The sequence below is a fragment of the Hemicordylus capensis genome, chromosome 2 (assembly GCF_027244095.1).
Source record: "Hemicordylus capensis ecotype Gifberg chromosome 2, rHemCap1.1.pri, whole genome shotgun sequence".
NCBI classification, from domain to species: Eukaryota; Metazoa; Chordata; class Lepidosauria; order Squamata; family Cordylidae; genus Hemicordylus; species Hemicordylus capensis.
Genome location: NC_069658.1, coordinates 82225468 through 82251172, shown reverse-complemented (window position 1 = coordinate 82251172; position 25705 = coordinate 82225468). Strand labels below are relative to the sequence as shown.

At 41.8% G+C, this 25705-nt stretch overlaps 1 protein-coding gene across 2 annotated transcripts in view; it reads right to left on the bottom strand.

Annotated features, from left to right (window-relative positions):
- The window catches only part of PRDM6 (PR/SET domain 6), a 127024-nt gene extending 102229 nt beyond the window's left edge, over nt 1-24795 (bottom strand). For both annotated transcript variants that reach the window (XM_053300088.1, XM_053300089.1), the window contains exons 1-2: nt 24237-24795; nt 3859-4166 (exon numbers count right to left, since the gene is read on the bottom strand). In XM_053300088.1, the coding sequence (XP_053156063.1) occupies nt 3859-4166; nt 24237-24795 (867 nt within the window). The remainder of the gene's footprint in view (nt 1-3858; nt 4167-24236) is intronic.
- Between the last annotated feature and the right edge of the window lie 910 nt (nt 24796-25705).

Sequence of the window (25705 nt, the reverse complement as noted above, 5' to 3'; positions counted from 1 at the left end):
CTTGCTAACACTGAACCGCATTTGCCATTTTGTCACCCACTCCCCCAGTTTGGAGAGATCCTTTTGGAGCTGCTCACAATCCGTTTTGGATTTCACTACCCGGAAGAGTTTGGTATCATCTGCAAATTTGGCCACATCGCTGCTTACCCCTGCTTCTAGATCATTCATGAATAAATTAAATTGTAGTGACAACAAGGAAGCCAGTAGAAATACCCTGCTGCTCTGTGAAATGTACAGTGCTTGTTATATTGCTTTATATGAATTAAATTTTAGATTATTATAATGCATGGAGCTCTCTGTTTTATGTAATGGATAAGCTCTGGCATTACGGCTCTGTTTTATGTTTTAACAGTTTATTACTTATTTGACCAAGTTTGCTTTTATGTAAAGTTTTTGTACTTTGTGTTTTGCTGGTCGAATGACCGTAACAATAAAGATTTTGAAGATTTATTGCTTTATGGATATTCATTAACAAGGATACATGAAATGGAACTTTTGACATCATTCCATCAGGCATGTGGAATTTTTTGAAGATGGCACTGATGAACTTAATTGTATGAGATTAGCTCTCTTCAGAAGTTAAGTGAAAACATGGATGTTGTAATCATGTAAAGTGTCCCGATAGCAAGCCTGTAAGCCCGGCCCTGGTGCTGACATGCTGAGAAGCCCCGCCCCGTGCTGTCCACAGATAAAGCATTTGTCTGCAGAGACAAATGCTGTAACCATGAACAGATTCTTTCCATGATCGGAAGGTTGGGACACCCCAGCCATGCAGACAGATGCTGTAACTGTGAACAGAGCTACCAGTCTTACTGCTTCTGAGGTGGAGAGTGTGGGGATGAGGCTTCTGAGCATATAAGCTTCGGGGCAGGACTTGTGGGCACACTTTCAGGATAATGTTCACAAGCAGAGTGACCCTGCTTTTTTAACATTTGAAGAGGGCTATGAAAAACCTTATTTTTAACCAAGTGAAAAAGTCAAAGAGGTCTTTTCAAAAATGAAAAGATATAATCAAAATATATAATCAAAAACTATATCCTATCTGGGTTTGGGAACTGTGTGTGCTCCCAATTTTCAATTTTGTGTGGAAGCAAGGTAGGAGGAAATAGCTTTCCCTGCTCTTTTGCTTCCACACAATCATTTCTACCCAGATTTTCCACTTACCTTGCTTCCACACGTCTGAAAAATGGGGAGCACACACAGCTCCCAAACCCAGGTAGAACACAGTTTTTGATTGTGTTAATGACTCCAAAGCCATGACTCCAAAGCCTAGATCTCATTGAGGTGGTAAATTTGTGTCTGAGCTGTACATTCCAGGTGCAGGTGGAACTCACATACTCAGTGTTCCCCCCATACAAAATAATTATCTGCATATCAAAAACTAGCATATCTGTAAGAAGGCTAAGTAAAACCTCAACCTCTAAATATTCTATATTCAGAAATTTTTGTTTTGCTTTGTTTGGAAGGCTATGCAGCCTGAAATGGTACAGGCCAAACACAGGTTTACCATCTCAGGCTAGAGTTTGCTGAGGAGCCCAAGAGTTATTTTTGCAAGTTTCACATGCTTTTTAAATTTTCGTTTGTTCCTTTTTCTGCTAGAGAGCTCAAGTGCAATTCTTCAGATCCTAAACTATGACCTCAGATCCTAAAAAATGTTGATTGTATGTTATTTATTTGATCTGACAAAATAGAAGTAAATAGTTTTCTGCATTTCATTTGCTGTTTCTATAGTGATTTGGTAAAAAGTGATATACAGTGATTTGGGGTGGGGGTGGGGAAGTGGTATATTGATATTTTTAATAATAATATTTAGTGTTTATGTTATTTTGCTAGTCTGTACTCCTTCCTTGTTTTCTCTTCTATGTCTAGTATACTCTGGTGTCACTTTAACCTCTGTTTTTGTTGAAACAGCAAGCCATAAAGCGACTCCACCAGCCTAATTTAGAAACCTTGTGTCTATCTTTGTTTGTTTGTTTGAGATTGGACAGACATGAGATAGTTAATCTATAGACAGAATGAAAGTCCCATTACTTGTAAATGATCAGTGAGACCAGCCAATTTCTGGTGCTTATACAACTGTGCTGGATTACCTCCCTGCAGACTATTGTTCCCCTCCCTCCACCCCACCCCCCTTGCAACCGCGGCTGACACACAAGCAGAGGAACGAGGTTAAGGGAGCGCTCTCTCCCTTAACCTCGTTTGAAAGGGTGGGTCCATAGGCGGGTTTGCCACCGTGGTACTTCTGGGATCAGTCCGATCGCAGCACAGTTCACATGCGCTTGCAAAACCAGGCTGGGCTCCCTTAGCTTGGTTTTGCATGTGTGTGTGAATAGCCTCAATGAATGGTTAGCTACTATTTTGTAGAGCTTTGGCCATTATTATTTTATTAGTGGGCTGTTTTTGAACACCCTTCCGACACATAATATGAAGCATCTGCAACTAATATAAACAAAATCAAATAATTGTGAGCAATTTCTGTATTAGCTAGTGTATTCGCTGCTAAAGTGGTACTAATTCTGTCTTACTTTGATGAAATAATAGTTTGGTTTCTAAAATTGTTTTCAGTTGTCTGGGATCTACAACTCTTTTTTTGATCATGACTAAATTTCATGCAGTGCTGTGATGGTACCCATAATAATGATTTTAGTAAAATGGAAAGGAAAACTTTCTGCTGCCAGTTGAAAATTTCACTTTTTCTGTTTGTTTATAACCAAGCTGTACACACTGGGAAAATCCAAATCAAATCCAACAAAGGTTTATCACCACTACGCACCATGGGAAGTAAAGGAATAGAATTTGGTCATGACTAATCCCCATGGCAGATCTCAAAACTTCTCGGGAATCTAGGAGGAGGTGCTTTTGCAGTTGATGATGAAAGAAGTGGCACAACAAGAGGCAAGAGTGGATGGAGCAGCCTACGCCTCTCATGCCACTTCTTTACATCTCCCCACATGAGAAGCAAGAAGAGTAACTATGCAAACTGTATATCATCATTTTAGTTGGCAGGGAGTAAAAAGGCTGAATAACCGAAACTACCCCGTAGGTTAACTAAACTGTAAGTAAATTAAAAAGTAAATTTTAATCATAATAATTTTTAACCTGAGAAAGATCTTCTGCTTCTCTTGGAGGTGATGTCATTTTGGAATTACTGATCAGGTTATTGAGTGCTTAAAAAATACGTTGAAAATAACAACATCTGCTGATTATATTTCAAGTTTCTTCTAAAAATGCAAAAACATTTGGTTTAACCTTTCCCCCAGCATGTTCTGGTGTAAAAAGTAGTGCATTCAGCTAATTTCAGGGGCAGAATGGTTATGTAAAATTTGGTACCTGTAGGTAATTGGGAAGTATGATATTCAGAATTTTTTCAAAAAACTACCTAAAATGTATTAAAATTTTCTCTAAGCACACTCCAGTGTAAAACATAGTGTACTCAGCTAATTTCAGTGATAGGATACAACATTTGGTATCTGTAGGTCATTGGGAAGTATGATTTTGTTTCACAGAAACTAACCAACAAACCAACCCTCAAAATAAATAACAGATTTGCTTTGGAGTCCCTTTACTCTCAGCAGAGTTCATTACATGTCATGCTGCAGAATTGCAGCCTATGCCTCCATAATATCAATGTGCAACTTTATCAGTATTCAGAAGAATTGGCAAACACCTGTTTTATTCACTGAAATTTGCTGAAAGTTGTAACTGCTGCTAATGACATCCTCAGTTAGAAAAGATATGAGCAGACCATGAAAGTCCACATGTACAATCAATTATGGGATCTTTTGAAAATCAAAACAAATGAAATGTGAACACTTTAATCAGGTTTTAAAAGCCAAAATGCTTTTAACTATGACTTACTTCCCAGAGGTGCTGAGTGTTCCTGGTTGCTCCTGCTTGTACCTTTTCTGGCAGAAGAAGAACTCCCTGGAATGGACCAATCCAGGTGCCCTGCTGAATCCTCTGGGCAGCACAGATGCCATAGGCCAAACCAGGCACAGTGCTGGTGCACAGACATACTTCCCGTGGCAGATCTCGAAGCCATTCAGGAATCTCTGGTGGAGGTGCTGCCGCCGCAGCACTACTCGTGCCCACTAGGCGGCGCAAAGAGTGCAAAGGGCCATGCATGGGGCATTCTCCATTGCGGTTATCTGCACACATGTCACACCCTGTGGAACAAAGAGAGAAAAATAAAACATTAGTATGTCACTATCAGGCTACCATGATTGGATCCCAAGACAGAAATATATAGATTCATGCATCAGTTTTTAAATATTTGTATCAAAACATAAAACACACAACTGGGGGGTACTCTTTTCTCATTTCCATATCCAGCTACCATGTCCCGGCTGAAGTGGCCCCTCATTCCCCAAACTGCCACTACAGAGCGACCAGGGGCCATCTTGCTCTGAGGAGAGAAGAGGAGAGAGACACAGGCTGGGGATCTGCCACCATCCAGCTCCTTTGTTCCAGCTAAAGTGACCCCTCCCTCCCCTCCTGCTCTGAGGGTAGGAGAGAAGAAAAAAGTGAGACTAAGGCCTGTATAAAGATGTCAATGATATATTGTTCTTTTTTTAAAAAAATGTAAACTGCTTTGGGAGGTTCACCTGAAAAGCGGAGGTTATTTGCATTATAAATGCAAATAAATAAAGAAATAAAAATATCTCAATCAAACCTAAGCACACTTCTTCAGAAGTCTATAGCTCAATGAAACATATTTCAATGGGACATTTGGGATTAATGACTTTCCGGATCATATCAGAAGGAATAAAGGGCAAAAATTAATCAAAGCCTAAACTCATTTGAACACATATACCCATAGGTTTCTGAAGCTATGATTCATGGGGTTGAGGATTCTTTGTCATTCAACCGGTTTGTGAACTGAAGCCAAAGTGATATATTTCAATGAAGCATTTAAGACTATGTGAGGATGATAGATGTCAAATTTTGTGTGATTTTAGCTGTTGTGGTCTAAAATACTTTCCCTATCATTGTTTGCTCAACCTTTGCTTCCATATCTAATACACACTTTCTCTATCCGTTTATCTACGTGAACTGTGTTTTGCTGAGGTTACTCTGTTGTCCTTCAGAATGCATGAGAAGCTTTGCTATTCCCAGCTGTGCCTTCTATAGATGTCTCAGATAACATATGTATTAAATTATCATGAGAAGAAGATAAATGTATGGTAAGGTGGCAGTGCACACAACACAAGTCTGCAAGTTTTGGCTAGCCACAATTCCATTTGAGGCCTTAAATTGTTTTTTAAACACATATTTATATCCGAAGCAATTTTTAATTCCAGTTTCCATTGTAAAATGTAAATTCATGTTATGCCAACCTTATGAATGACAAGCTATTCATGAAGCTACATTTTCTCCATTGTTATTTCAATTCCTTAGTATGTATTTATACCATAAAACATTTGAATACTATTATCTACCTGCTGTAACAAATGTATTACTTCTTTATATGTTTAGATTTATGTTAATAAACAGAATTTTAGATTTTTTTATTTTGTTCAATTTCATACTGATGGTTTTCAAATTCTTTTTGATGCTGTAGCAGTGTTGATTACAGGAGGCCAGAAGGGGCTCATCTCCCTTATCTTTTGTGCTGCCCCCCCAAGTGACTATTTTTATGTCAGCATGCAAGTAGAACCATAATATGGCTAAAATTGGTTGAAGTTTATTGGATGATCCATTGTCTTAATGAAGGGCTCTACTCCTTTATCACCTATAATTTGAGCACTGGTTCTAAGTTCTGGACTTCCAAAATCACAGTTGATCCTCAGAAATAAATGTTGAAAATATAATTAAAAATGAACTTATTTGAATCAGTTACATCCCTGGTGCATTTTGAATAACACAATCAAAGGTTTCAAACTACTCTGTTCCAGGAATATATTCAAAGAGTAGTACTTGTTCTTCATTATTTACATAGCAATTCCTTTGCCCTGATAATTTTGCATCATACACAACCAGCAGCTAAAAATAAAACAAAAATATTCACCAGTGTTTAGACATTTGGTGGTCTGAACCACAAATCTGGAATAAGTAAGCAGCCTGGAACCACAGGTTCAAATTCCAACAGGATTGACACAGCCTTCTTGCCTTCTATGTTAGATAAACTTCAATTACTATTCAAGAATATTTTCAGAGTATGAAAAGCTTCTGCCTACTGAACATGAGTATTATGAGTCACATAGCTATAATATGTGACCCTTATTTGGGCAGTTGATAAATTGTAGGGACATATCTACGAATGTTTATTTTATATTTATTTCTCCCTCTGTTTGAAGGCTGTAACTTATGTAAAAATATGTGATTTTACAAATGTGCAGAGTAAATTACACATTGGAGTACACACTGGAGTACACATATGAAACTATAACATTAATTTGAAGGTTCTTGCTACTATACAGAAACACAAAACAAAAATTTAAAAAATGGCAGAGAGGAACATCAGCTTCCAGATCCTAAACATGTTGCCCAGGAACCTACTTCATGTATGACAAAAGAGTTTAAAACAAGTTGTTCTATTAAGAACTAATCTGCCTACTTTCCTTTCACTATCCCTACAACTGGACTAAATTTTATTCAAATTGAGGCCCACAAATTAGACCTCTTGCACCTCAAATGTTCACATGTACATCATCTTGGATTGAGGAGGATGGCATCATTATAAACAACACCATTGAGGTGTCCCTGTACTACACCTTGGGCCATCCCTATGTGTCCCTATAGCTTTAGTAAATTTGGTTTAAATAGGTTGGGCAGTTCACAAGTTAGCCCACTTGTGCCTCAAAACTTTATGAGTCCGCCATCTTGATTCAGGGAGGATGACATCAACACAAATGACACCACTGAGGTGTCCCTGTGTGTCACTCACTACAACTGTACCTAATTTGGTTCAAATTGGTTAGATGCTCCACAGCCCACTTGTGCCTCAAATGTTCATGTGACTGCTATCTTGAAATGGGTTGAATGACATCATCACAAACTACCCCATTGAAGTGTCCCTATGTGCCCCTACATCTATAGCAAATTTGGTTCAAATCAGTTAGTCAATTCACAACTTAGCCCACTTGCACCTCAAATGCTTACATGGCTGGCATCTTGAATCAGGGTGGATAACATCATCACAAACTACACTACTGAAATGTCCTTGTGTGTCACTCACTACAACTGTACCTAATTTAGTTCAAATTGGTTAGACATTCCACAAGTTAGCCCACTTGTGTCTTAAACGTTCACACGCTCACCATCTTGAATTGGGGTGGATTACATCATCACAAACTGTGCCATTGAGGCATCCCTATGTGTCCCTACAGCTGTAGCAAATTTGGTTCAAAGCAGTTAGACGGGTCACAGCTTAGCCCACTTGCACCTCAAATGTTTATGCATCTGCCATTTTGAATTGGGGTGGATGACAAACTATGCGAACTATGCGACAAACTATGCATCACAAACTATGCGATTGAGGTTTCACTAAGTGTCCCTACAACTGTACCCAATTTGGCTCATATTGGTTCAGGCATTGCGGAGTTGATGGAGGAACACACACACACACACACGAAATGCCGGGTGATCTCATAAGCCTACAGGAAAGTAAGCTAAAAACAAGTCAGCCCCCGTGGCAGATCACAAACTACTTTGGTAATCTTCTCAGTTTTAAAAGTTTACCATGAAAGACACAAGCCCAAAGCACCCTTGAGCATAAACTGGCTCAATTTATAGTGTGCATTTTCAAATAAATGTGTTTAGGATTGGTGCCATAGAGATACAGAAATGCCAGACAATTATATGTAGTCACAAGGATTACAATCCAAACTCACAACCAGGCTTCACCAGCACTTGAGGTGGCTTAGTGAGCTATTGGCCCCATTATGAATCCTGTGGTGTGCTTCATACGCTGCACTTCAAAATGCCCCATGCACAAGCCCTCAGCCCACACATCCTTGCAAGCCCCCAACCCTTCTTGCCTCCACTGAACACCTTTGCAAGCCACCCCACAAGTATTTCTGTCCCCACGATGCACCCTCGCAAACTTCCCCCAACCATTCCCAGCCTCACCAGGCAACCATCCTGCATTCCACATGCTGTTGCAAGACACCCCCAACCCTTCCCATCACTCCCACATGCCCTCATAATCCTCCATCAACCCATACCAGAGAATGGTAGCCCATCTCCCTCTCCTTCTTCCCTAGTCCTGCTCCCCTTGCCATTTGAAAAGAGGGAGGTGGCACACGAAACAGAAGGAAATGTGGGAAAGACCCCACATTCCCTTCCTCTCCATGTCTCACCCCCTGCCTTGCCAGAAAAGCAGGACTAGAAGCAGCTGCCACCAGCCTGCTAATGGTACAGTTGGCAAGCCAAGTGCCAGAGGCAGAGGGCCAACGGAAGTGGCAGATCTGCCACCTGTGTGGATCCACTACCTGAGGGCACTACCTCTTTGCAACTTCATAGTGGGCCAACTTTGCCCACTCAATTAAATTGTAACACCTGAAGTGAGTTTAATTCTGTTGAGTTTAATGGGACTTCAGCTTATTTAAATCCAAGTATTTGTACCTAAACAGTGTTTTCAATAAAAAATAATATTCACATGAATATATGCAGATGTTGTCCCTAAGGCACAGGAAACTATAAAAGCTAATGCTGACAAAGGCTATTTTGCAAAGTAGAAATAGACTGCAGTTGTCTGCAATTCCCTTTTACCATCATCATATAGTAGCTATGGTTTTACAGTGTAAGAGTTAAACTGAAATTTATTTCTGCTCCTCCACATATATTTAACAGGTTCAAAATTAGACGGTTATTTGTATTTGGAATACTTTTATATGGGATATAAATTACAGTTCCTATAGAAACAGTAAACACATATTGTTTGGTTGTTGGTTTTTTTGTAGTTATCATTTAAAACCCTCATTCAAGTATGACCGAAAATATATTTGTGAAAGAACACTGACTTAGAAATAAATTCTAGTGTGAATTGCTTCCTAGTAGAATCTTAAGAACTGTGCGGCCAGGTCTCAATGCATGTATAACTTAAACAATGTTCTTCAACTTAAACTGGTTTAGTTACATTGGCTGACTGACACTAACTAAATTTACCTGAGGAAGTTCCATTGAAATTAAAAGGACAAGTTAGACATGTATACCTTCTATACACATTAAAAGGCAGCAGTCCTATGGACACTTACTTGGGACTAAGGCCTACTAAATTCAATAGGATTTACTTTTGAGTAAACATGGGTTATATTGAACAATATGCAAGAACTTAAATGGATTGTGAATTGCACTGTGTGTAATTACAAGGAAAGGCGTGAAAGATGCAGCCTAGGCAGGAAGACATTTTAGAGAAGAAAATATCTCAACATAATGTTTGCTTCTGCTTTCTTCCAAGAACTGTTAAAAAGTTAGGGGGGAAAGTAGGAAGACTGTCTCAGAAAAATTACAGCTGCTTAAAAAAACTTTTATCAGAGTACAATAAAATATCACCATATGTCTCAGCACTCATTTAGATTTATGCTGATCTACTTAAGAAAAATATAACTAATCCCAATCTTTTGTTACTTATACACCATCTCATATTGAAAAAGGCAAAACTCATAATCCCCAAGTTGCAAACAATATCCATTATCAGTAGCAATAATCTCCAGCTTTGATATATATTTGCCTTTTTAAATCTTTTTTTAAAATATTCTCACATATAAAACTTTTTTTAAAAAAAAACTTTGTTGGAAAGTCTCAGATTTAGGAAATGACTGATCAAAATTTTAGTTAGTCCCTAGAACAGACCCTTGATTCTGGAATAATTTGTTCCCTGCTGACAATCTTTTAGATGTGTAACCTCCTCCCATCTTCCAGATTATTAATGGCTCTCTTGGAGACACCATGTCTACTGAACAGCTTCAATTAAATGAATCCAAGGGATCTTTTTTACTCTAGCCAGGAAGCTTCAGAATCAAACTTAAACAGATATGTAACATCATTCACTTTTACACTCTCACACATGGCTTTCAGAACCTCTGATATACATGAAAATCTGAGGTAGTGATATATGCTGCAACAAAAACCACTTCTTACAACTCTTTCCTCCTTCCTCCCCAAGAAATAAAGAATACATTATGAATTAGGAAAGGAATTGCAGACCACATGCCACTAAGTGTTTCTCAATCCCAAGCATGGATTCCACCTGACAACTCACAAACTATGCTATTCGTTTTCTACAAGCAAATTTAAAAAAGAATAACTACAATCTGCTAGACCATCTCAAGAACACTCTTCTATCATACATTTCTCCTTTTTCATTTATTTGAGGCTGTATATCAGATAGACTGTTTATCTAGCCAATACTGCTAGCATATCTAGTCATCAATTGTTACAAATGTATTGGCAATTTACTCTGAACACTGTCTAAACTAAAAGTATTATCTAACAAGTAATATAAACTCAACTCAGTAATTTGGTGAATGATATTTTGTTCTAGTTATCCGAGTAGTTCTTTTGAATGCATTTTTGTTTTGATCTGGGAATAGGTCTGTAATTCTTAAAAAATCTTACAGAAATTGTTATTCTGTGTTTTTATGTATTAAATGTTAGGGATGTGATACATAGACCAGTGGTTTTTTAACCTAATACTGAGATCCTAAGTTTATTATTTGGAAGTAAATCTCACTTAAATAATTATATCGTATCTATTATGTATGTATGTATGTATGTATGTATAAATAAATAAATAAATAATTTATACCCCACTTTTCCTCTAAAGGTGCCCAAAGCTGCTTTTACTTCCTCCTGAGTGCATAAGACTCAAGTGTAATTCTAAATTAAATAATTTTTTTAAATGATTATCCACACACAACCCACTTTACATTTAAAAGTAAAATGACCTACCCCACCAGATTTAAAGACTCAGTCCTTCGGTTTCAGTGAATTTCAGCTATAATTCAAAGTGCTGGAAATAAAGTCTACTGGTTTTTGTTTACTTCTACAAATGTACTAAGAACACTACACCTTCATGTCCTAATCCTAAACACTTATGTGGAAGCTTACTCTATCGAAAGCAGTTTGATTACCCGATAAGACTCTATACCTTGGTGTGTGTTTTTCAATAAGGATATTTATCACTATGACAGGAAAAATATTAATTTGGTAGTGGGCAAATGCAATAGTAAATCTTTTTGGACTATATACCTTTCAGAAAGTTTTGGTATATATGAGCTTCCTGATACCTTTAGCAAAGGCTAAGAAGATATTTGTGCACACATTAAAAATACATGCTGTTCCAAGACATGCTTAATCTATCTGTGATTCAATTTTTTTCAGGACTTTTTATAAGGAAAATTCAGAAAAGCACAGTGGTATGTGAGTATAATTTGCACATATAGCATGTACCAATACAACACACACCTGTGCACTTTCCCTGTCTTTGCACCCGTACTTTGTTGCCTAGAATCAGATTCCATGATATTTAGAAGCTTACACAGAGTGGGAGTAAATCCTCGGAATAGTTCTGTAACACTATTGCAGAAGAGTGTTATATTCATTGATTTAAACTCAGTCTGCGGAGGAGCTGTGGGGTCTGAAGGAAGCATCTTTGGCAGGGGTAGTATAAATCTGTATACTTGATCAGGGTCTGGTTTCTAGAGGAGCCTGAACTACTCACTTAACTTTCCCCATTGTCATCAATCACTTTTTACATTGTCTAACATAATACATCTTTGCATTACTTTAATTTTTGAACTTCACAAATGTTCTTTTAGAACTGCACTTTTTTATTTTTTTGAACTGCACTTCTTGTGTCTGGTTGTAAATTTAAAAAGCCTTGATCTCTTGGAATCCTCATTTCCAAAGAAATAGAAATGGGAAAATCACACTTTATAGCAGCAAAATGTATTGGTGTCAATGGGAGGAAATAGCCACAGGCCGGGGACCTATTTCCTATTTCAGAGGAAATAGCCACAAGGGACCTGATCCAGATCTGATCCCTGCTAGGACAAGGGTTAATACTCCCCCTCCTGCACATAGTGGTACTAATCTTGATTACTCTCAGAAGAAGGGGAAGGAGAAGGAGAAGGAGAAGGAGAACGAACAGCACTGAACCAAACTTCTGGATGAATTAGGAGAAAATTATAATATCAAACAGATCACATAATCACCAGTAAAAAGAAAATGTTCAAACTGTCTGGCATTCTACCTAAATTTATTCATCAAAGTCACATTGAAATTAAAATGGCAAGTTAGGCATCATTCCTTGAGTAAATTTAGTCAGGATGTCAGCCACTGTTTGCCCACATATAAGGCAATACAGGAATTTCCAGAACTGATTATTTGTATTTGGAGTTCCTTATGATGCATATGAGAGAATTATTGTTATTTTGATGTAAATAATAGAGCCAATCTGTGATTACAAGCACTTGTCAAGAAAGACAACTGCCATGTGACTCTGCTTCTTCCCTGCTTATTGGCTCCAGTGGCCACTGGATTAACTCTGAAACAAAAGGAAGTCATTCTGTTCTCTTCTGTGCACATTTTGATCAGTTCTTCAGCAAGAGAATTTTTTTTAAAGATATGTCTATAAAATACTAAACGCTTTTATGTTGGCAAATGCTGTAAGTAAAGAGAAGGAATATAGTAAACGAAAAGGAGTAAAACCAATACTAAATGTCAAATACAACAAAACAAGTTGCAGTAAATTTAAAAACAAACTGCAAGTGAGCAGTGTTTGATTCAGAAGTAACCTCACTAGTGTGAAGTGGAAGATTCAGGAGTAAGCACTTTCTGGATTTTGATGGAAGATAACTGCACCAAAAAAGCAGCATTCAAAAATATTTTAAAGGAATTTTCTTAAATTCCCACATTCAATCAGTGGGTGAATGAAAAATTGAATGATACATCATTTCTTAGGGAACTGTTAACAAATTCCTTTGTGATCTTCTTAGGAAGAATCAGTTGTAAATAAAACACACAAATATATTAGGGTTGTCAGTGAATTAGAGGTTTTTAGTCAATTAACTGTCTTGTTTTTACCAATTGATCAATTAATTAACTGGTTACAGTAAACACTGCACAATCTCGATGGGGATGGGTAGTAGTTTGGTAACAGTTTTTCTTGACATGCAATGTGATCCTAAACTTGTTTGTTTAGGAGTAAGTCCTACTGAACTCTGTAACAGGAGACCTAATGCTGCTATTCTGCACACACATCCTAAGAGTAAGGCCCACTAAATACAGTGGTACTTACTTTTGAGTATGCATAGGACTGGCATGCATCTAATATAGACAAACCATTTACTACTGGGAAATCACCCAAATTACTGTGCCAGAATAGAGTTGCCAGTGGGTCGGCTGCCCTATCAGCGAGAGTTTATAGAAAGAATGTATAATAAGAAGCGATCGACACAGAAGAAACCAGTTATGAAGCCAGTGCCTCTATATATCAAGAGGTCCTCATATTAGATCCGCTGCTAATAAAAATGTCAACTCCTCATATAGCTTCATGTTTTGAGCCCTAAAATACATATCATTATTCGCCGTCGTTAAAATCTCCCCCAATACTGTTCTAAGTTATCTGAGACTTAACGGTTCCCATACACATAAAAACCCTGCCATATTGTGAAGAAGGTGTACTAGTATGAAGCAACGCAATGTTCTTAATCTACTAGTCAATTTTCAGCAGTATTTTCACCACCAACAACAACAATCGAAGGAAAATGTCTATCATGCTGCAATGTCAGGTGCCTTCCATTCTCTAAATCTGAAAGAGTTTGGCATCTGAGCTTATATCACACACAAGTTGCCTAAGCTGTAGTGTCATACACTAACAGACCATTTTCACATGTGACACTCAAAAGCACCTTTGAATTTCTCTCGTGCTATTTGTGCCACATATAAATGTTGCTAAATCTGTATAGAAAGCAGGTACATCTTTAAACTGAATAATTCTAGACAGTGAAGATTTTATATTTGCACTACAGACCAATTTAAGCCCCAAACACCAATATAAGCCTTATGGTGAGGCTTAAACATATTTATTCTATTTTAGACACATTTATTGGGTGAGACCCACCTATTTCACAGTTACTGGCACAGACTAACCATCCAACATACAAGAGTCACTTGAAACTATATATTGACATGTTTATTTTAATTTCTAACTAGCCAAAACCATGAGCACTAAATGTGATCCTAACCAATGCAATGCTTTACTAATAATGAAAAAGCTAAGATGTACTTTTAAAAATCTAAAATGTATCTGAAACACATAAATAAAAAAGATCAAAACAAAACAAACTTACGCAACCCTGAGAACTGAAATTCCTGCTTTAAATAAAACTGTTTTATTCAGGTTTTAAGAAAAATGCAACATCAGACATTTAGCAAATTTCTGAAAAAAGGGGTGTTCTTTCTGAAGAAAGGGGTGTTTCTTTCTGAAGAAAGGGGAGCCGCCATCAAGCATGCTTCTCAAAATGCCCATGCAAATTTTACTTAAAACCTATTTTAGGATCATAAGTGGAATCATTTATATGTATGAATCTTAGTGCAAAAATACACATGTACACCCATACAAACTGAAAAAACTTGGAAACAGCCCCAGATTAAGTTTTGTCTGTTTTTCACTTTACTCTTAGTTCCCCTAATTTGGCTGAAGTTTTCTTAGTACACCATGAACCTGCACTTTTTAATGAAGAAAGAAGGCAATAATGCCAAATTTATCAGCCTGTAAAAGCATTTGCAAACCCTCCCCCCCCACACCACCATACAAGGATCTAAGAAGGATCAACCCAACCACAAAGACCAACTAGGCAACCATCAAAACTCCAGGGACCCCTATATAAATGTCTCGGAAAGCCACTGCCTGCACTTTGGTGGATACAAGCAACTCATCAAAAAGATTATATTATCTGCATTCCAGAGACATAGCCAAGAGCCTTCTGAATTCCAACAGTAGCACAGGGCACTTTAATGTGATATTGTAAAGGGCAGAGAGTAAATAAGTGATGAACATTTAAAATGTATGTGTTCTTGCCCAGCAACATGTGTACTTCAGTGAAGAACACATTAAGTTGCTTTGAATATTTGACTGGGAAACCAACAGGATTCAAAGAACCATACAGCTGGTTCCATGCACTCAAGGAGGCTTTGGATATCAGTCTGTCACAGCATATCATTAACCATGTTTGACAGTGAGGAAGTTTCAAAAGCAGTTTGTGACATAGTGTGACTGTTTTCTAAACAAGGGTGGGTATGGGAGAGAATGAGAAGTGCTGGCCCCTTGAACTTATAAGTAGCTCTTTTGAGTCCTGCTGCCATTTTTGCAGTTATTAAGAAGAGGAAGAAGAGGAGGAGGAGGTTTTATCATTTATAATCTGTCCTACATTCTTGGATATAATATGTAATCACACATACAGTATGCATACATAAACAGAATAGCTAATGATTATATGTCTCCAACTTGCTCTTATTTTGTCATGGTTGTGAATGGGGATGTTTTGACTGCTCTGAAAATCAAACTGAGACACCAAAGCAATAATGATAATGCCAGTAAAGAGAATAAGAAGAATGAGAAAGAGCTATGAACAATCCCAAAGAAAGATGTGAAATCCCAAAGAATGCCTAAAAAGAGGCATTCACTCCAGTCCCCACAGTTTACAGGCCCTTTTGGTGCACCTGAAAATGAACTGCTTTCTAAAGGCAGCAGTGAAGCCTGGACATCAGTCCTGTGACTTATCCTTACTCTAAGTCTGGCTGTGAATATGAAGCCAAATCAAGGCCTCAGCCAAGTCTCCCCAAAAGGGCTCTGTTTAAAGGACCGGCACTCTTGCTTTCCAGTTCACTGGCACTTCCCCGGGAATAGCAAGGTTGGAGTGGGCAATGAGACAAAATGTGCCCCCCTTCTTCTTCAGAAAACCATGAGGAGGAAAACAAAGAGCAAGCTGTCACTTGGTCAGTGAGCCCCCAGTTTCCTCAGGTCCCCAAGGACATTTGTCCCCCTTTGTTCAATTGTAACGACATCCCTGACATTCCCGTTTCTCTTGGAAAGAAGTTGTTCATTTGCAAATATTTCCCGCCTCAGCAAAGTTAGTTACTGCCCACTTGGCTGCATTGAGTCACATGAGAGAAATTTGATTGGTCAGTTTCCTCTTCAGCAGCCTGCCTGAGTGTGGGCCTCTGACTGCAAAATCCCATGCACATGTGCAAAAGCTTACAGAGGTGGAGACAGCAGCAGACGAATGGGAGCCATGCTCCAGGCACATGGCAGTTGTACAGATATATTATTGACTATGGAAATCTTCCTTTGCCTTCTGAACCCAGACAGTCCCTGCCTGGTTGAAAAATAGCTGGCAGACAGGGTACAGTAGGAGCAGGCAGGCAGGGAAGGAAAAACCACAGAGAGGTCTAAATGGTGAATTAATAATATTCTAAATCTAACAGGAAAAGGTAGATAGTGAAAATTCAGTAGGCCAAGGAAAGCAGGGAAGGAGAGATCTACTATGAGGTGGTCCTTTATGAACCCTGCCAGAGCCCTTACTCAAGGCTGAGCCAGACTTGGCCTAATAATGACACTGGATCTGGAGTTTGCCTCAGGTGATGGATTGGCAGAAGTGGTAGACTGCTCTCCAGCTGCCTCTGCCAGCCTGAGACATGTGCTGGCCTTCATCATCCCTGACCCTTACTCCTGGCACCAATATGCAGTCTCCACCACTGCTGCCACCACTGCTGTCTCCCTCCCAACTGAGCAGGTCCCGCTTCTGGCATTGCCAAGGACCAGAATGGAAAGGTCTCCTCCTCCACACTTCCTCCCATTCCCAGCTTTTGGAAATGCATCTCTCCCTCCTAGTGTTCTATATCCCCTGTTTCTGCCCTCCCACTGAAAAGGCCAGGTAGACAAGAGTAATCTGTTCTTGCAGCTGCTGCCAAGGGGCACAGCATCAGCTAGGCCCCCAGGGTTGATAAATTGTGTTCTCAGAAAGGCAGTCTCTTCGGCATTTTGTGTCTACCAGTGCTGAAAGGGGAAGAGAAGGTTGGGCTCGGGGTGGGATGGGGGAAACTGGGAAAGATGTTGTAAAATACAAAATGTATATATATATATATATATATATATATATATATATATATATATATATAATTTTTTTAAAAATGCATCTGAAAATGCAAGAGGTGTGACCAGGTCAGTGGGAGGAGGTAGGACGTGGCCACAGCCAGGCTACTGAATACAGTTAGGGTAGGGTGACAGGAGGTCAGGCCGTCAGGGCAGGATGGAGTCTCTTGGCAAGAAGCTGACCTGCTGTGGGAGAGGCGGGGAAGACCAATGTGCCAGGAGGGTGGAGAGAAGGCTGGTCCCTTCCTCCAGGAAGGGAGGGGGGAGTACTCAGTCGAGAAGGAGCCCCCCCCCCAGAAGGATGCCTCACAGGAGCCAGATGCACTTGACCCACCACTGGAAAGGGAAGGGAGAGAGGGCCACATAAGCACAGGCTTGCAGCGGCAGGCAAGAGATGAAGGCGTGCCCTCTCTCTCCCACCATTGCTGCTCCCCTAGCTGCAGCCACCGGCAGGGGGAGAAGGCAGGGGGAGGTGGAGTCCAGGACACTCTGTGATGCTCTGAGGAGGCAGGGCTGCTGCTGCCCTTGGCAGAGGAGGCCGTGGATTCCAGCGTAGCACTCCCCTCCTCGGTTTCAGCTTCTTTCCCCTCTGGCTTTTGAAAAGGCCCGGGGGGGGGGGGCGGGGGAGAACGAGAGCAGGCTGGCTGATTGGGGTGGTGCCCTAAGTGGGGAAGGCAGCCTGAGGGGAGGGGAAGTGAACAGCGACTGGACTGGAGGAGGAGGGAGGAGAGGAGGAGGTCAGCCAGCCCGCCAGAGAGCGAAGACCAGCTTGCTGGAGCCGGGAGGAGGCGGCAGACCAGCGGGCAAAGCGGCAAAGCAGAGCAACTGGAGCAGGAAGGGAAGGGAGGAACTATATCCGCCGAGGGAAAGGCGAGGGACAGGCGGATGGAGAAAATAGAGCCGGGGCGGGGAAGAACTGCTCTGTGTACTGCAGAGCAGGGTCAGGGACACGTGGAGGGCGGGTGGTGGACCACGGAGTGGGGTGGAGTGGCGAGGCAACGTCTCTCCTCCTGCCTCAGGCGCCGGAGAGTGGGACGATTTCAGTGGCCCCTGTAGTGTTCCCACCACGTGCTGAATAACATGCATATCATATGATCAAGTTACACAGCTGAATTTCTGTCGCCACGATGCACACACTAGCTAAATCGGAGTGTCTATCTCAACAGATTCAGGATTAGAGTTTAAATCCAAGCAATCCACCCGGGAAAGGCTTGCTTCGGTCAGTCACGCTCCTGTCACTCCGCGGATCCCGCTTCGTAGCACTTAAATGAAAAACCCAGTCAGAACATTAGGAACAACTCGATCCGGCCCTTTAGAAAACAAGGGGATCAAAGGCCGTCATTGCTTCTCCCTGGGGATTTTTGTGCGCGTCTGAAGGGAAAGGAAGGAGACAGGATTCTCCAGCCTACGGGGAGATTTCGGTTGCTCTCGGCTTTTGTGGGAGCCCTGCGATGTGGTGGGGACTGAGTGTGGACGGATCTCTCCCCACCCCGCCTGCTCCTTCGATCGCGTATATGAATGAATTAAATTTCGGTGTCAGGTATCAGAAGGTTAGGAGAATATTGTGTGTAGATAAACCTTGCCACCCCCTGCCCCTGGGAGAGCCCCATATACAATGTGGAGATGATGAATGGGCTTTGGGAGAGGAGATCGAAGCGAGGGCCGCATTGCCTCCACTCTCTCCTACAAAACTATAGGGCAATTAATTGTGCCTTGTCCCCTCATCCTTCATCTCCTTGTGGCACATATCGATGGAGATTACTGCTGATGGACCATTTTATCACCTTAAATAAACAGTCACCACCTTTTCTAACCTCAGTGTAATATATGGGCCCGCGAACTGTTCACTTTAAAGATGCTGTTGCCGCCTCCGCCGCTGCTGCTGCTTCTGCTGCTGGGGAAACTAATGATGGAAAATAGCTAAATCATAGACGTTAGTAGCAATTTGGGAAGATACAAATGTAAAGCGAAAAGGCGAGCATCCCTCCTACACTTCCGCAGTGTGTGTCAACAGGCATAACACCTTTCTTATTCGGGTGAACGGGACGGGCGGCAACCTGCGCCTCTTAGGGCTTTTTACACGGTGTAGAGCAGAAACGCGATGCTTCAGGGTGAAGACCAGTGGTGTAGTTGCAAATTCAGAAGTGCAGGCTCTTCTGCGCTCTCCATGACAGCCCCCAGGGCCATGCCCATCTCAGCAGCTAGAGAAGCAGAGAAGGACAGGCGGATCCGTCCCTCTGTGTCCCCCGTTCCACTGCACCCCTGGTGAAGACACATACATTTCCCTTCTCTGGTTTTAAGTCTCCTGGGGATGGAGAAGAAAGGTCCCTTCAGTGCACAAACCTGGACAGGAAGAACGTAAAACGCGATCTAGTCTGCAAGTTTAAAAACACTTATAACTGGTACTCCAGAAACACCCTCTTTTGGTAAGGATGGATTAATTAATCTGGAGTAAAATTCCGGGTTCCAAATAATCCCTAACATGAATTAAAACCATTATTTCGTCCAGAGAGGTGACAAACCCATGTTCATATTAATTTAGGTGTGGTTAAGGGGCTTTAAGAAGTAACTAATCTGCATGTGACCATACTGAATCTGTGCCTCTGCAAGCAAAATCCATGGAAACAAGATATACCTCCAACTCGAGATACTCTCTTTATAATCAGGGCGATTTCACAGTTGGCCCTAACAATCCTTAGAACATCTCTTTTCGTAAATAATGCTGTCATTGCAGCCCTGTGCAGGATACAGGCTGAAATACCATTTTTTAAAAAATGGATAGGACATTGTGGCAATCCAGATTTTACACTTGTATTATCCACCGGTTTCAGTCTCACCTGTGAAAACGCCTTACTTGTTCAGGATCTTAGGTAAGGATCAATCAATTACAATGCAAAACTACCACTTATTTCTGGAAAATCCTGTTTGACTCAGTCTTAATGACTTTGATTGTGGTGATTTCCTAGCTAGGAATGTCTCCACTTGAAACAATAACATAAATCACTTTGAAGGTTTTTTTAAAACAAGAAAACAAAAACATTTTGAATAGCTGTTTGAAAAATCGACTCCTGGAAAGTAACTATTGAATATCAACCTCAGAATAATCTATATCAATGATTGGGAAGTAGTAAATGAAGACCTAGTATATTAGAATACAAATTGAAGCATATAATCAAAGCAGTGTACAATTTTAAAAACATTTTTAGAAGATATAATATGAATTTGTAAAATAATTATCCATATTACAAATCAGAATGTGCACAGCTATTCCTACAGTGGGGAGCATATCTAGTTATGATTTTTTTTAAATAAAATGCTTTAAACCAAAGACTTTACAGGGCAAAGTAAATTATGCTTTGTTTCATATGTAATGAACAAATGGCAAAGTCAAATTTATTGTTATTATTAGAAGTAGTAGTAGTCCTAGTAATAGTGGTGATGGGTAATGATTTGCATATTTGGGGTGAAGAACAGCAGGCTTTGTTTTGTTTTTTAATCTTCACACTAATTATAATTTACAATCATGGTATAGTATCTTACTGCAAAGCATCTGGATTGAGACGGTTTGGCCAGCATCGCCATTTGTATTTCGGTCAAGCCAACATGCTTGGTCTCAAAGAGGCAGAGGATGTGATTCTGGCTGGGATATATAGGTGGCAATGAGACCCATTGAAACCAAGGGGACTAATTTCTACCTAACTGCGTTTGGGATGAGAGTGCAAAATTACAAACCCAATAACTTGCCTTAACTGGGTTGTAAGGTGAAACTGTGAATTTTTACAACGATCTAGAATCAACTGGTTTCTTCCAACCCCATTTTTAAAAAAGGTTTTAGGAGAGGAGGTGGGGAGGAGGAGACATGAATTACTAGAATCAGTTCCAAAAACTCCTTTGCGAGCGGGGGATGTACCTACGTTTCCTGCTCCACTCCAGGGTCGCTAACGTTCTAACACAAAACCTCAGAACTTGTGCCGGTTTTGTTTAGCAAGACCTCAACATCCCTTCAGGAAACTGTGTTAAGGTTTAGGGTGAGCCGCGTTTCACAAGTGACACTCAGAGTTCCCATCAGTCTGGAATGACAACACATTCCTTGCCAATTCTGTTAAGGCGCGTACATTCTAGCCGTTAGGCACACTGACATTAAGGATGAAAATCCTCAACACAAAACCCAATAACACCTGTTTAAGCACTCTACCACCTGTGCAAAGGCTCTCAAATACACATTAATCTTCTCTGTCGTAAACTACCTCCCAGCAAACGACCTCCGCTGCAAATCAAATTTAGCCCTGAAGTTACTTGTGGCACTTTCTTTCCCCTCTCTGGCCAAGATCAGGATCCATGCCCTGCTCTTTCGGCCATCACTTATCTTTCGCCTGCCTTGCTTATGCTTGCGCTGATTGCACTTGCGGGAGATGCGCACACTGACGATCTGGTAAAGATTTAAAATAAAAACACCAAATTGCAGAACAGGTCCAAGGAATTTCCTTGAAGGAACAATCGGCTCGACCCGCCCTCCGGCACATCCAAAGTTCTTGGCCTGGAGCCGAGATGGGCTGCCGAACCTTACGGTGAATTGTCTGGAAGGAGTTCCATTGAAGTCAATGGGGGTTACTACTGAATAGGAAGTGAATAAGGCACGGAATACATGGGCTTGCGTCCAAATATTCGGCTTTACTCGGTTGTAGACCGATCTGCGCCATCGGCCCCAGCCCTGCGCAGATTTAGGCTAGTAAAATGATCCAGGGTCCTAAACCGGCTACTTTATTCAATTGTGATCTTAACTTCTCTTGTACTTATTAATATTCCGTGCAACTTTTAACCCAGGAGATCACGTGGTGTGTTTCATAAGCAAGAATCGCCTGTCTTTACAAACCCCCACTTGAAATGCGTGGGAGTGGAGGGGGGCCTGCGTGGAAACCTGTAGAGTGAAACGATTCTCGCTCATTCCTGGCAGCTGCTCCCTTCCTGAGGTCACTCCTTGGTTTACCTTTCTGGCTCTTTGCAAAGCTTTTTCTCTTGTAAATTTACAGAACTCGTCTGTGAGCCACATTCTGCTGGCAATTAAACGCGCATTTCAGAGTCCTTGAATTTATGAGCCAGTAATTTATGGGATCAGATTCTCTCCACTCTAGAAAACTCGAACATCCTCGTCCCTGAGGAAGACGATGCGTTCAAATGACAAGTCACAGAGAAGGCAGGAAACGAATCCAAAACCTTTGTTGTGGAAAGGCAGAACAAACTAAAACTGAAGGACAAAATTTAAAGGCTACATTCCTATGAGAGTAAGTCCCATTGAATAAAGTGGGGCCTGCTTCCGACTAAACATGTAGGATCGCATTGCATGAACAATCTTGTGCGCACTTAGTGGGAGTTATCGCCATTGGATAACTCCAGTGGAGCTTACTTCCGAGTAGACACGCACGTGTTCGGGCTCCATAACCTGATTCTAAAGACATTTACTCTGAAGAAAATTCAATTGACTGATTGAAGTGCACTTAAGATAGCACTGGTCTTATTCTAATGCAGTGCAATTAAATGATGCCACGGATTAAAATTGAAATTAGGAACCTTCCTTAGCTCCTCTTTGGATGGAAACGAAGCCTACTTTCAGGTTTACATTGGAAGCCTGTTCCTGTCGCATTGACTACTCAGTTGAGCCAGGGTACATGAGGTGAAGCCGATTTGTCCCATTAACTTCAAAGGAGCAAGGTTCAGAATATCAGTACTGCTGCATGAATGAGTTGCGGGCTTCTGTCAATCCCTAAGAGACTGTGATCTCGATCCAAAAATATATATAATCGAAAGTAAATCCCACTGATTTGATAGACTTATTTCCAAGTAAAATTGTGGGAATCGGTGGTAAGTTAATTTAAATACAAATATCAGTGTTGAACTGAATCTATGAGTTCCTGTGGCTGCCTTAAAAATGACAGAATATGACAATATATTTCAAGAGAAGAAAAGAGAAAAGAAATCAAGAAATGGTTTTTAAAACTATTACGGTACTAGTTTGTTGATGTTGCTTGCTAATCCTCCTCCTTCTCCTCCTCATCATCTAAGACTTACTTATGTTAATTTTCATGATCTCAGAAAAAAACCTTTAAAATTCGAAACAGTGCAAGTAATACATTCAAACGAAGTGCAAACTATAATTCTCAACCAAGGAGATATTCAAAATCCATTCTATTTTGAAAATTAAAAGTAAATCTCAGGAAGGTGGGGACTTTAAGAAAAGGACTAGCCGCCGTTAAAATGGTCACTGCAGCGCTCTTCATAAAGTAACCTTCTGAAATCCCCCAGAGGATATTGGTTTTGACACCCAATTAGACGTCTGACGATTATACTTTTGAAAACAAACTTCCTATGAAACGACCGTGCCTTGCTTTGGCGCTAGAAAGGCAAACCCAGCGGCCTGCTGGTGTTATTGATGTTAACAAGGACCGAAAGGTAAATGATATTTCCAAAGGGGCTAGAGAAATACTTCCCTTTGAAAAAGTGACACTTTTTCTGTTTGGCCCCTAAATGCATGAAGAAGAAAGCCTACTCTTTGGCTTTCCTTACGGAAAACAGAATTTGTTTTTTTAAACCAACTCTACAGTCAAATTAATCCTTCGGTAAGTTTTCACCACTGAGTCCCACTATAGGCAGTGGGGGTTTTTTTTAGCGAAGAATCTTTGGGGCATTTTGGTCCTAATCATGCTGATTTGGCCCAAAGTAGTCCCATTGATCCTTGTGCTGCTCAGTTCTAGCCGACTACACGTGAAACTTGTGGGAAGTAGGTTTGATTACAATCAGAGTGTAAATTTATATGAAAATTCAGGCTAAGGCAGCTTGAGGTGCCTCGTTTAGTCAAATCTAGAAAAGTTCCCGTCTCCAGTATAACAGATCCTATTTTAGGATGAGATCTGGGAACTGCCCTGACTTACGAGCGATTCAGTCCTGCGAGCTCAAACGGCTCTCACTCATGAGTAAGATAATAGAGGCTGTAGGATTCCAAAGCATCGTCAGATACTTCTGATAGAAATTCTCTCTCTCTCTTTCCCTCCCTTGTCAAAAATTACCCCCGAAACTTTAATGCTTCTGAGCCTGGAGGTTGCTGAGAATGTGTGTGGATGGAAGCGGGGGAGGTACATACGATTGTTGGGGTCCCCGGTGTGCTGGTTGAGGGGGATGATCTCCATGCGCTGCTGCCCATACAGGTAATAGTCCAGCTCTTCAGCAGTGCAGCGGAACCGGGCCACCACCCGGTCGCTGCACTTGGCTACGCTGCTGCTTCCGCCTCCTCCGCCGCCGCCCAGGTCCTTGGTCTGCAGTAGGGAGACCGGGGCTCCTGTGGGGGAATCGGAGCTTTGGATCGGTCCAAAGACGGGGATCTGAGCCACCGGCAGCGAAGTCAAGCTGGCCAGGGAGGCGGCGGCGCACGAAGACGGGGCGGACGACGGGGTGGAGGAAGAGGAGGAAGACGAGGAAGAAGAGGAGGAAGAGGAGGCGGCCGAAGAGAGAGAGGCCGGGAGCTGGCGGAGGCTGTCAGCCGGGGGATCGACGCCGGCTCTTTCGGGCGCCTGGAGGTGGCCTAGCAGCCCGGCGCCGCCTTTGAGTTGGGTGCTGTGCGGGAAAAGCTGCTGCCAGTGCTGGAGGTAAGCAGGATCCACCTTGAGGAAAGCCGATCCGCCGGGATCGCTTGGTTTCAGCATCTCTCGGAGCCTGGAGAAGGGAGAGAGGGAGAAGGAGAAAGAGTCGAGAAAGAACTGTGAGAGGTTCAGTCCCGGCCCGCCTTGACTGGGTCGCACCAGCTCAGCCGGAAGAGTCCCCAGACAGCCACGAATGAGTCTTACACCGTGTCCCACAGTGAGTCGCGGGAGCTGGCAGAAGATTCTCTGCGCGCGTTGGGAGCACGTGTGTGTGTGTGTGTGTGTGAGAGAGAGAGAGAGAGAGAGAGAGAGAGAGAGAGAGACTACCGCGCTGCGCCTGCCGGACAGATCACAACCTCAAGCTTCTGTGCCTTGGGAACCCGGGACTGCAGCAGGACCCCCTCCGCTTTCCACACCAGGCTTTTGACATCCCGGACTTCCCCTCTCTCCACGAGAACTCCCAAAGAACTTTATTTACCCTCAGTCACGTTCGACTCCCCTCCGCCTCGCTAACAATGGTCATCGACCATCGCGCAGCCCCTTCAGCCCAACCCCCTCCAGATCCGTTGTTGCCCCGTTCAAATCGAGCGAGGAACTCCCATTGGCTTCAACGGACCGGAGATCGTAAGCCCCAAAGGCCGAAAAGGGAAACGCTCCCCCAGCGCGCCAGCCAGGCCACTTTCCCCACCGCGTATCGAGGGAAAGTTGGCGCGCTTGCAAAGCAACTCCAACAGACCGCGGCCGCCAAAGAAGCAAGGAAGTCAAAGTAGCACCCGCCCGCCCAAAGCCAGCCAGAGAGGTCTTGCTTGGCGAAGGTCTCTACTTTCCGCGCGCCCCACCGCCTCCTCTTCCCTTTACCTGGATCGCTTTGGGCCACGCGGATTCGGAGGGGGGCAGAATTCCTCTCTCCCCTGGAAAATCCAGAGTCCTGAGGGAGGAGGCGGGTGGAGAGAGCTCTGCTTCGGACACTCTG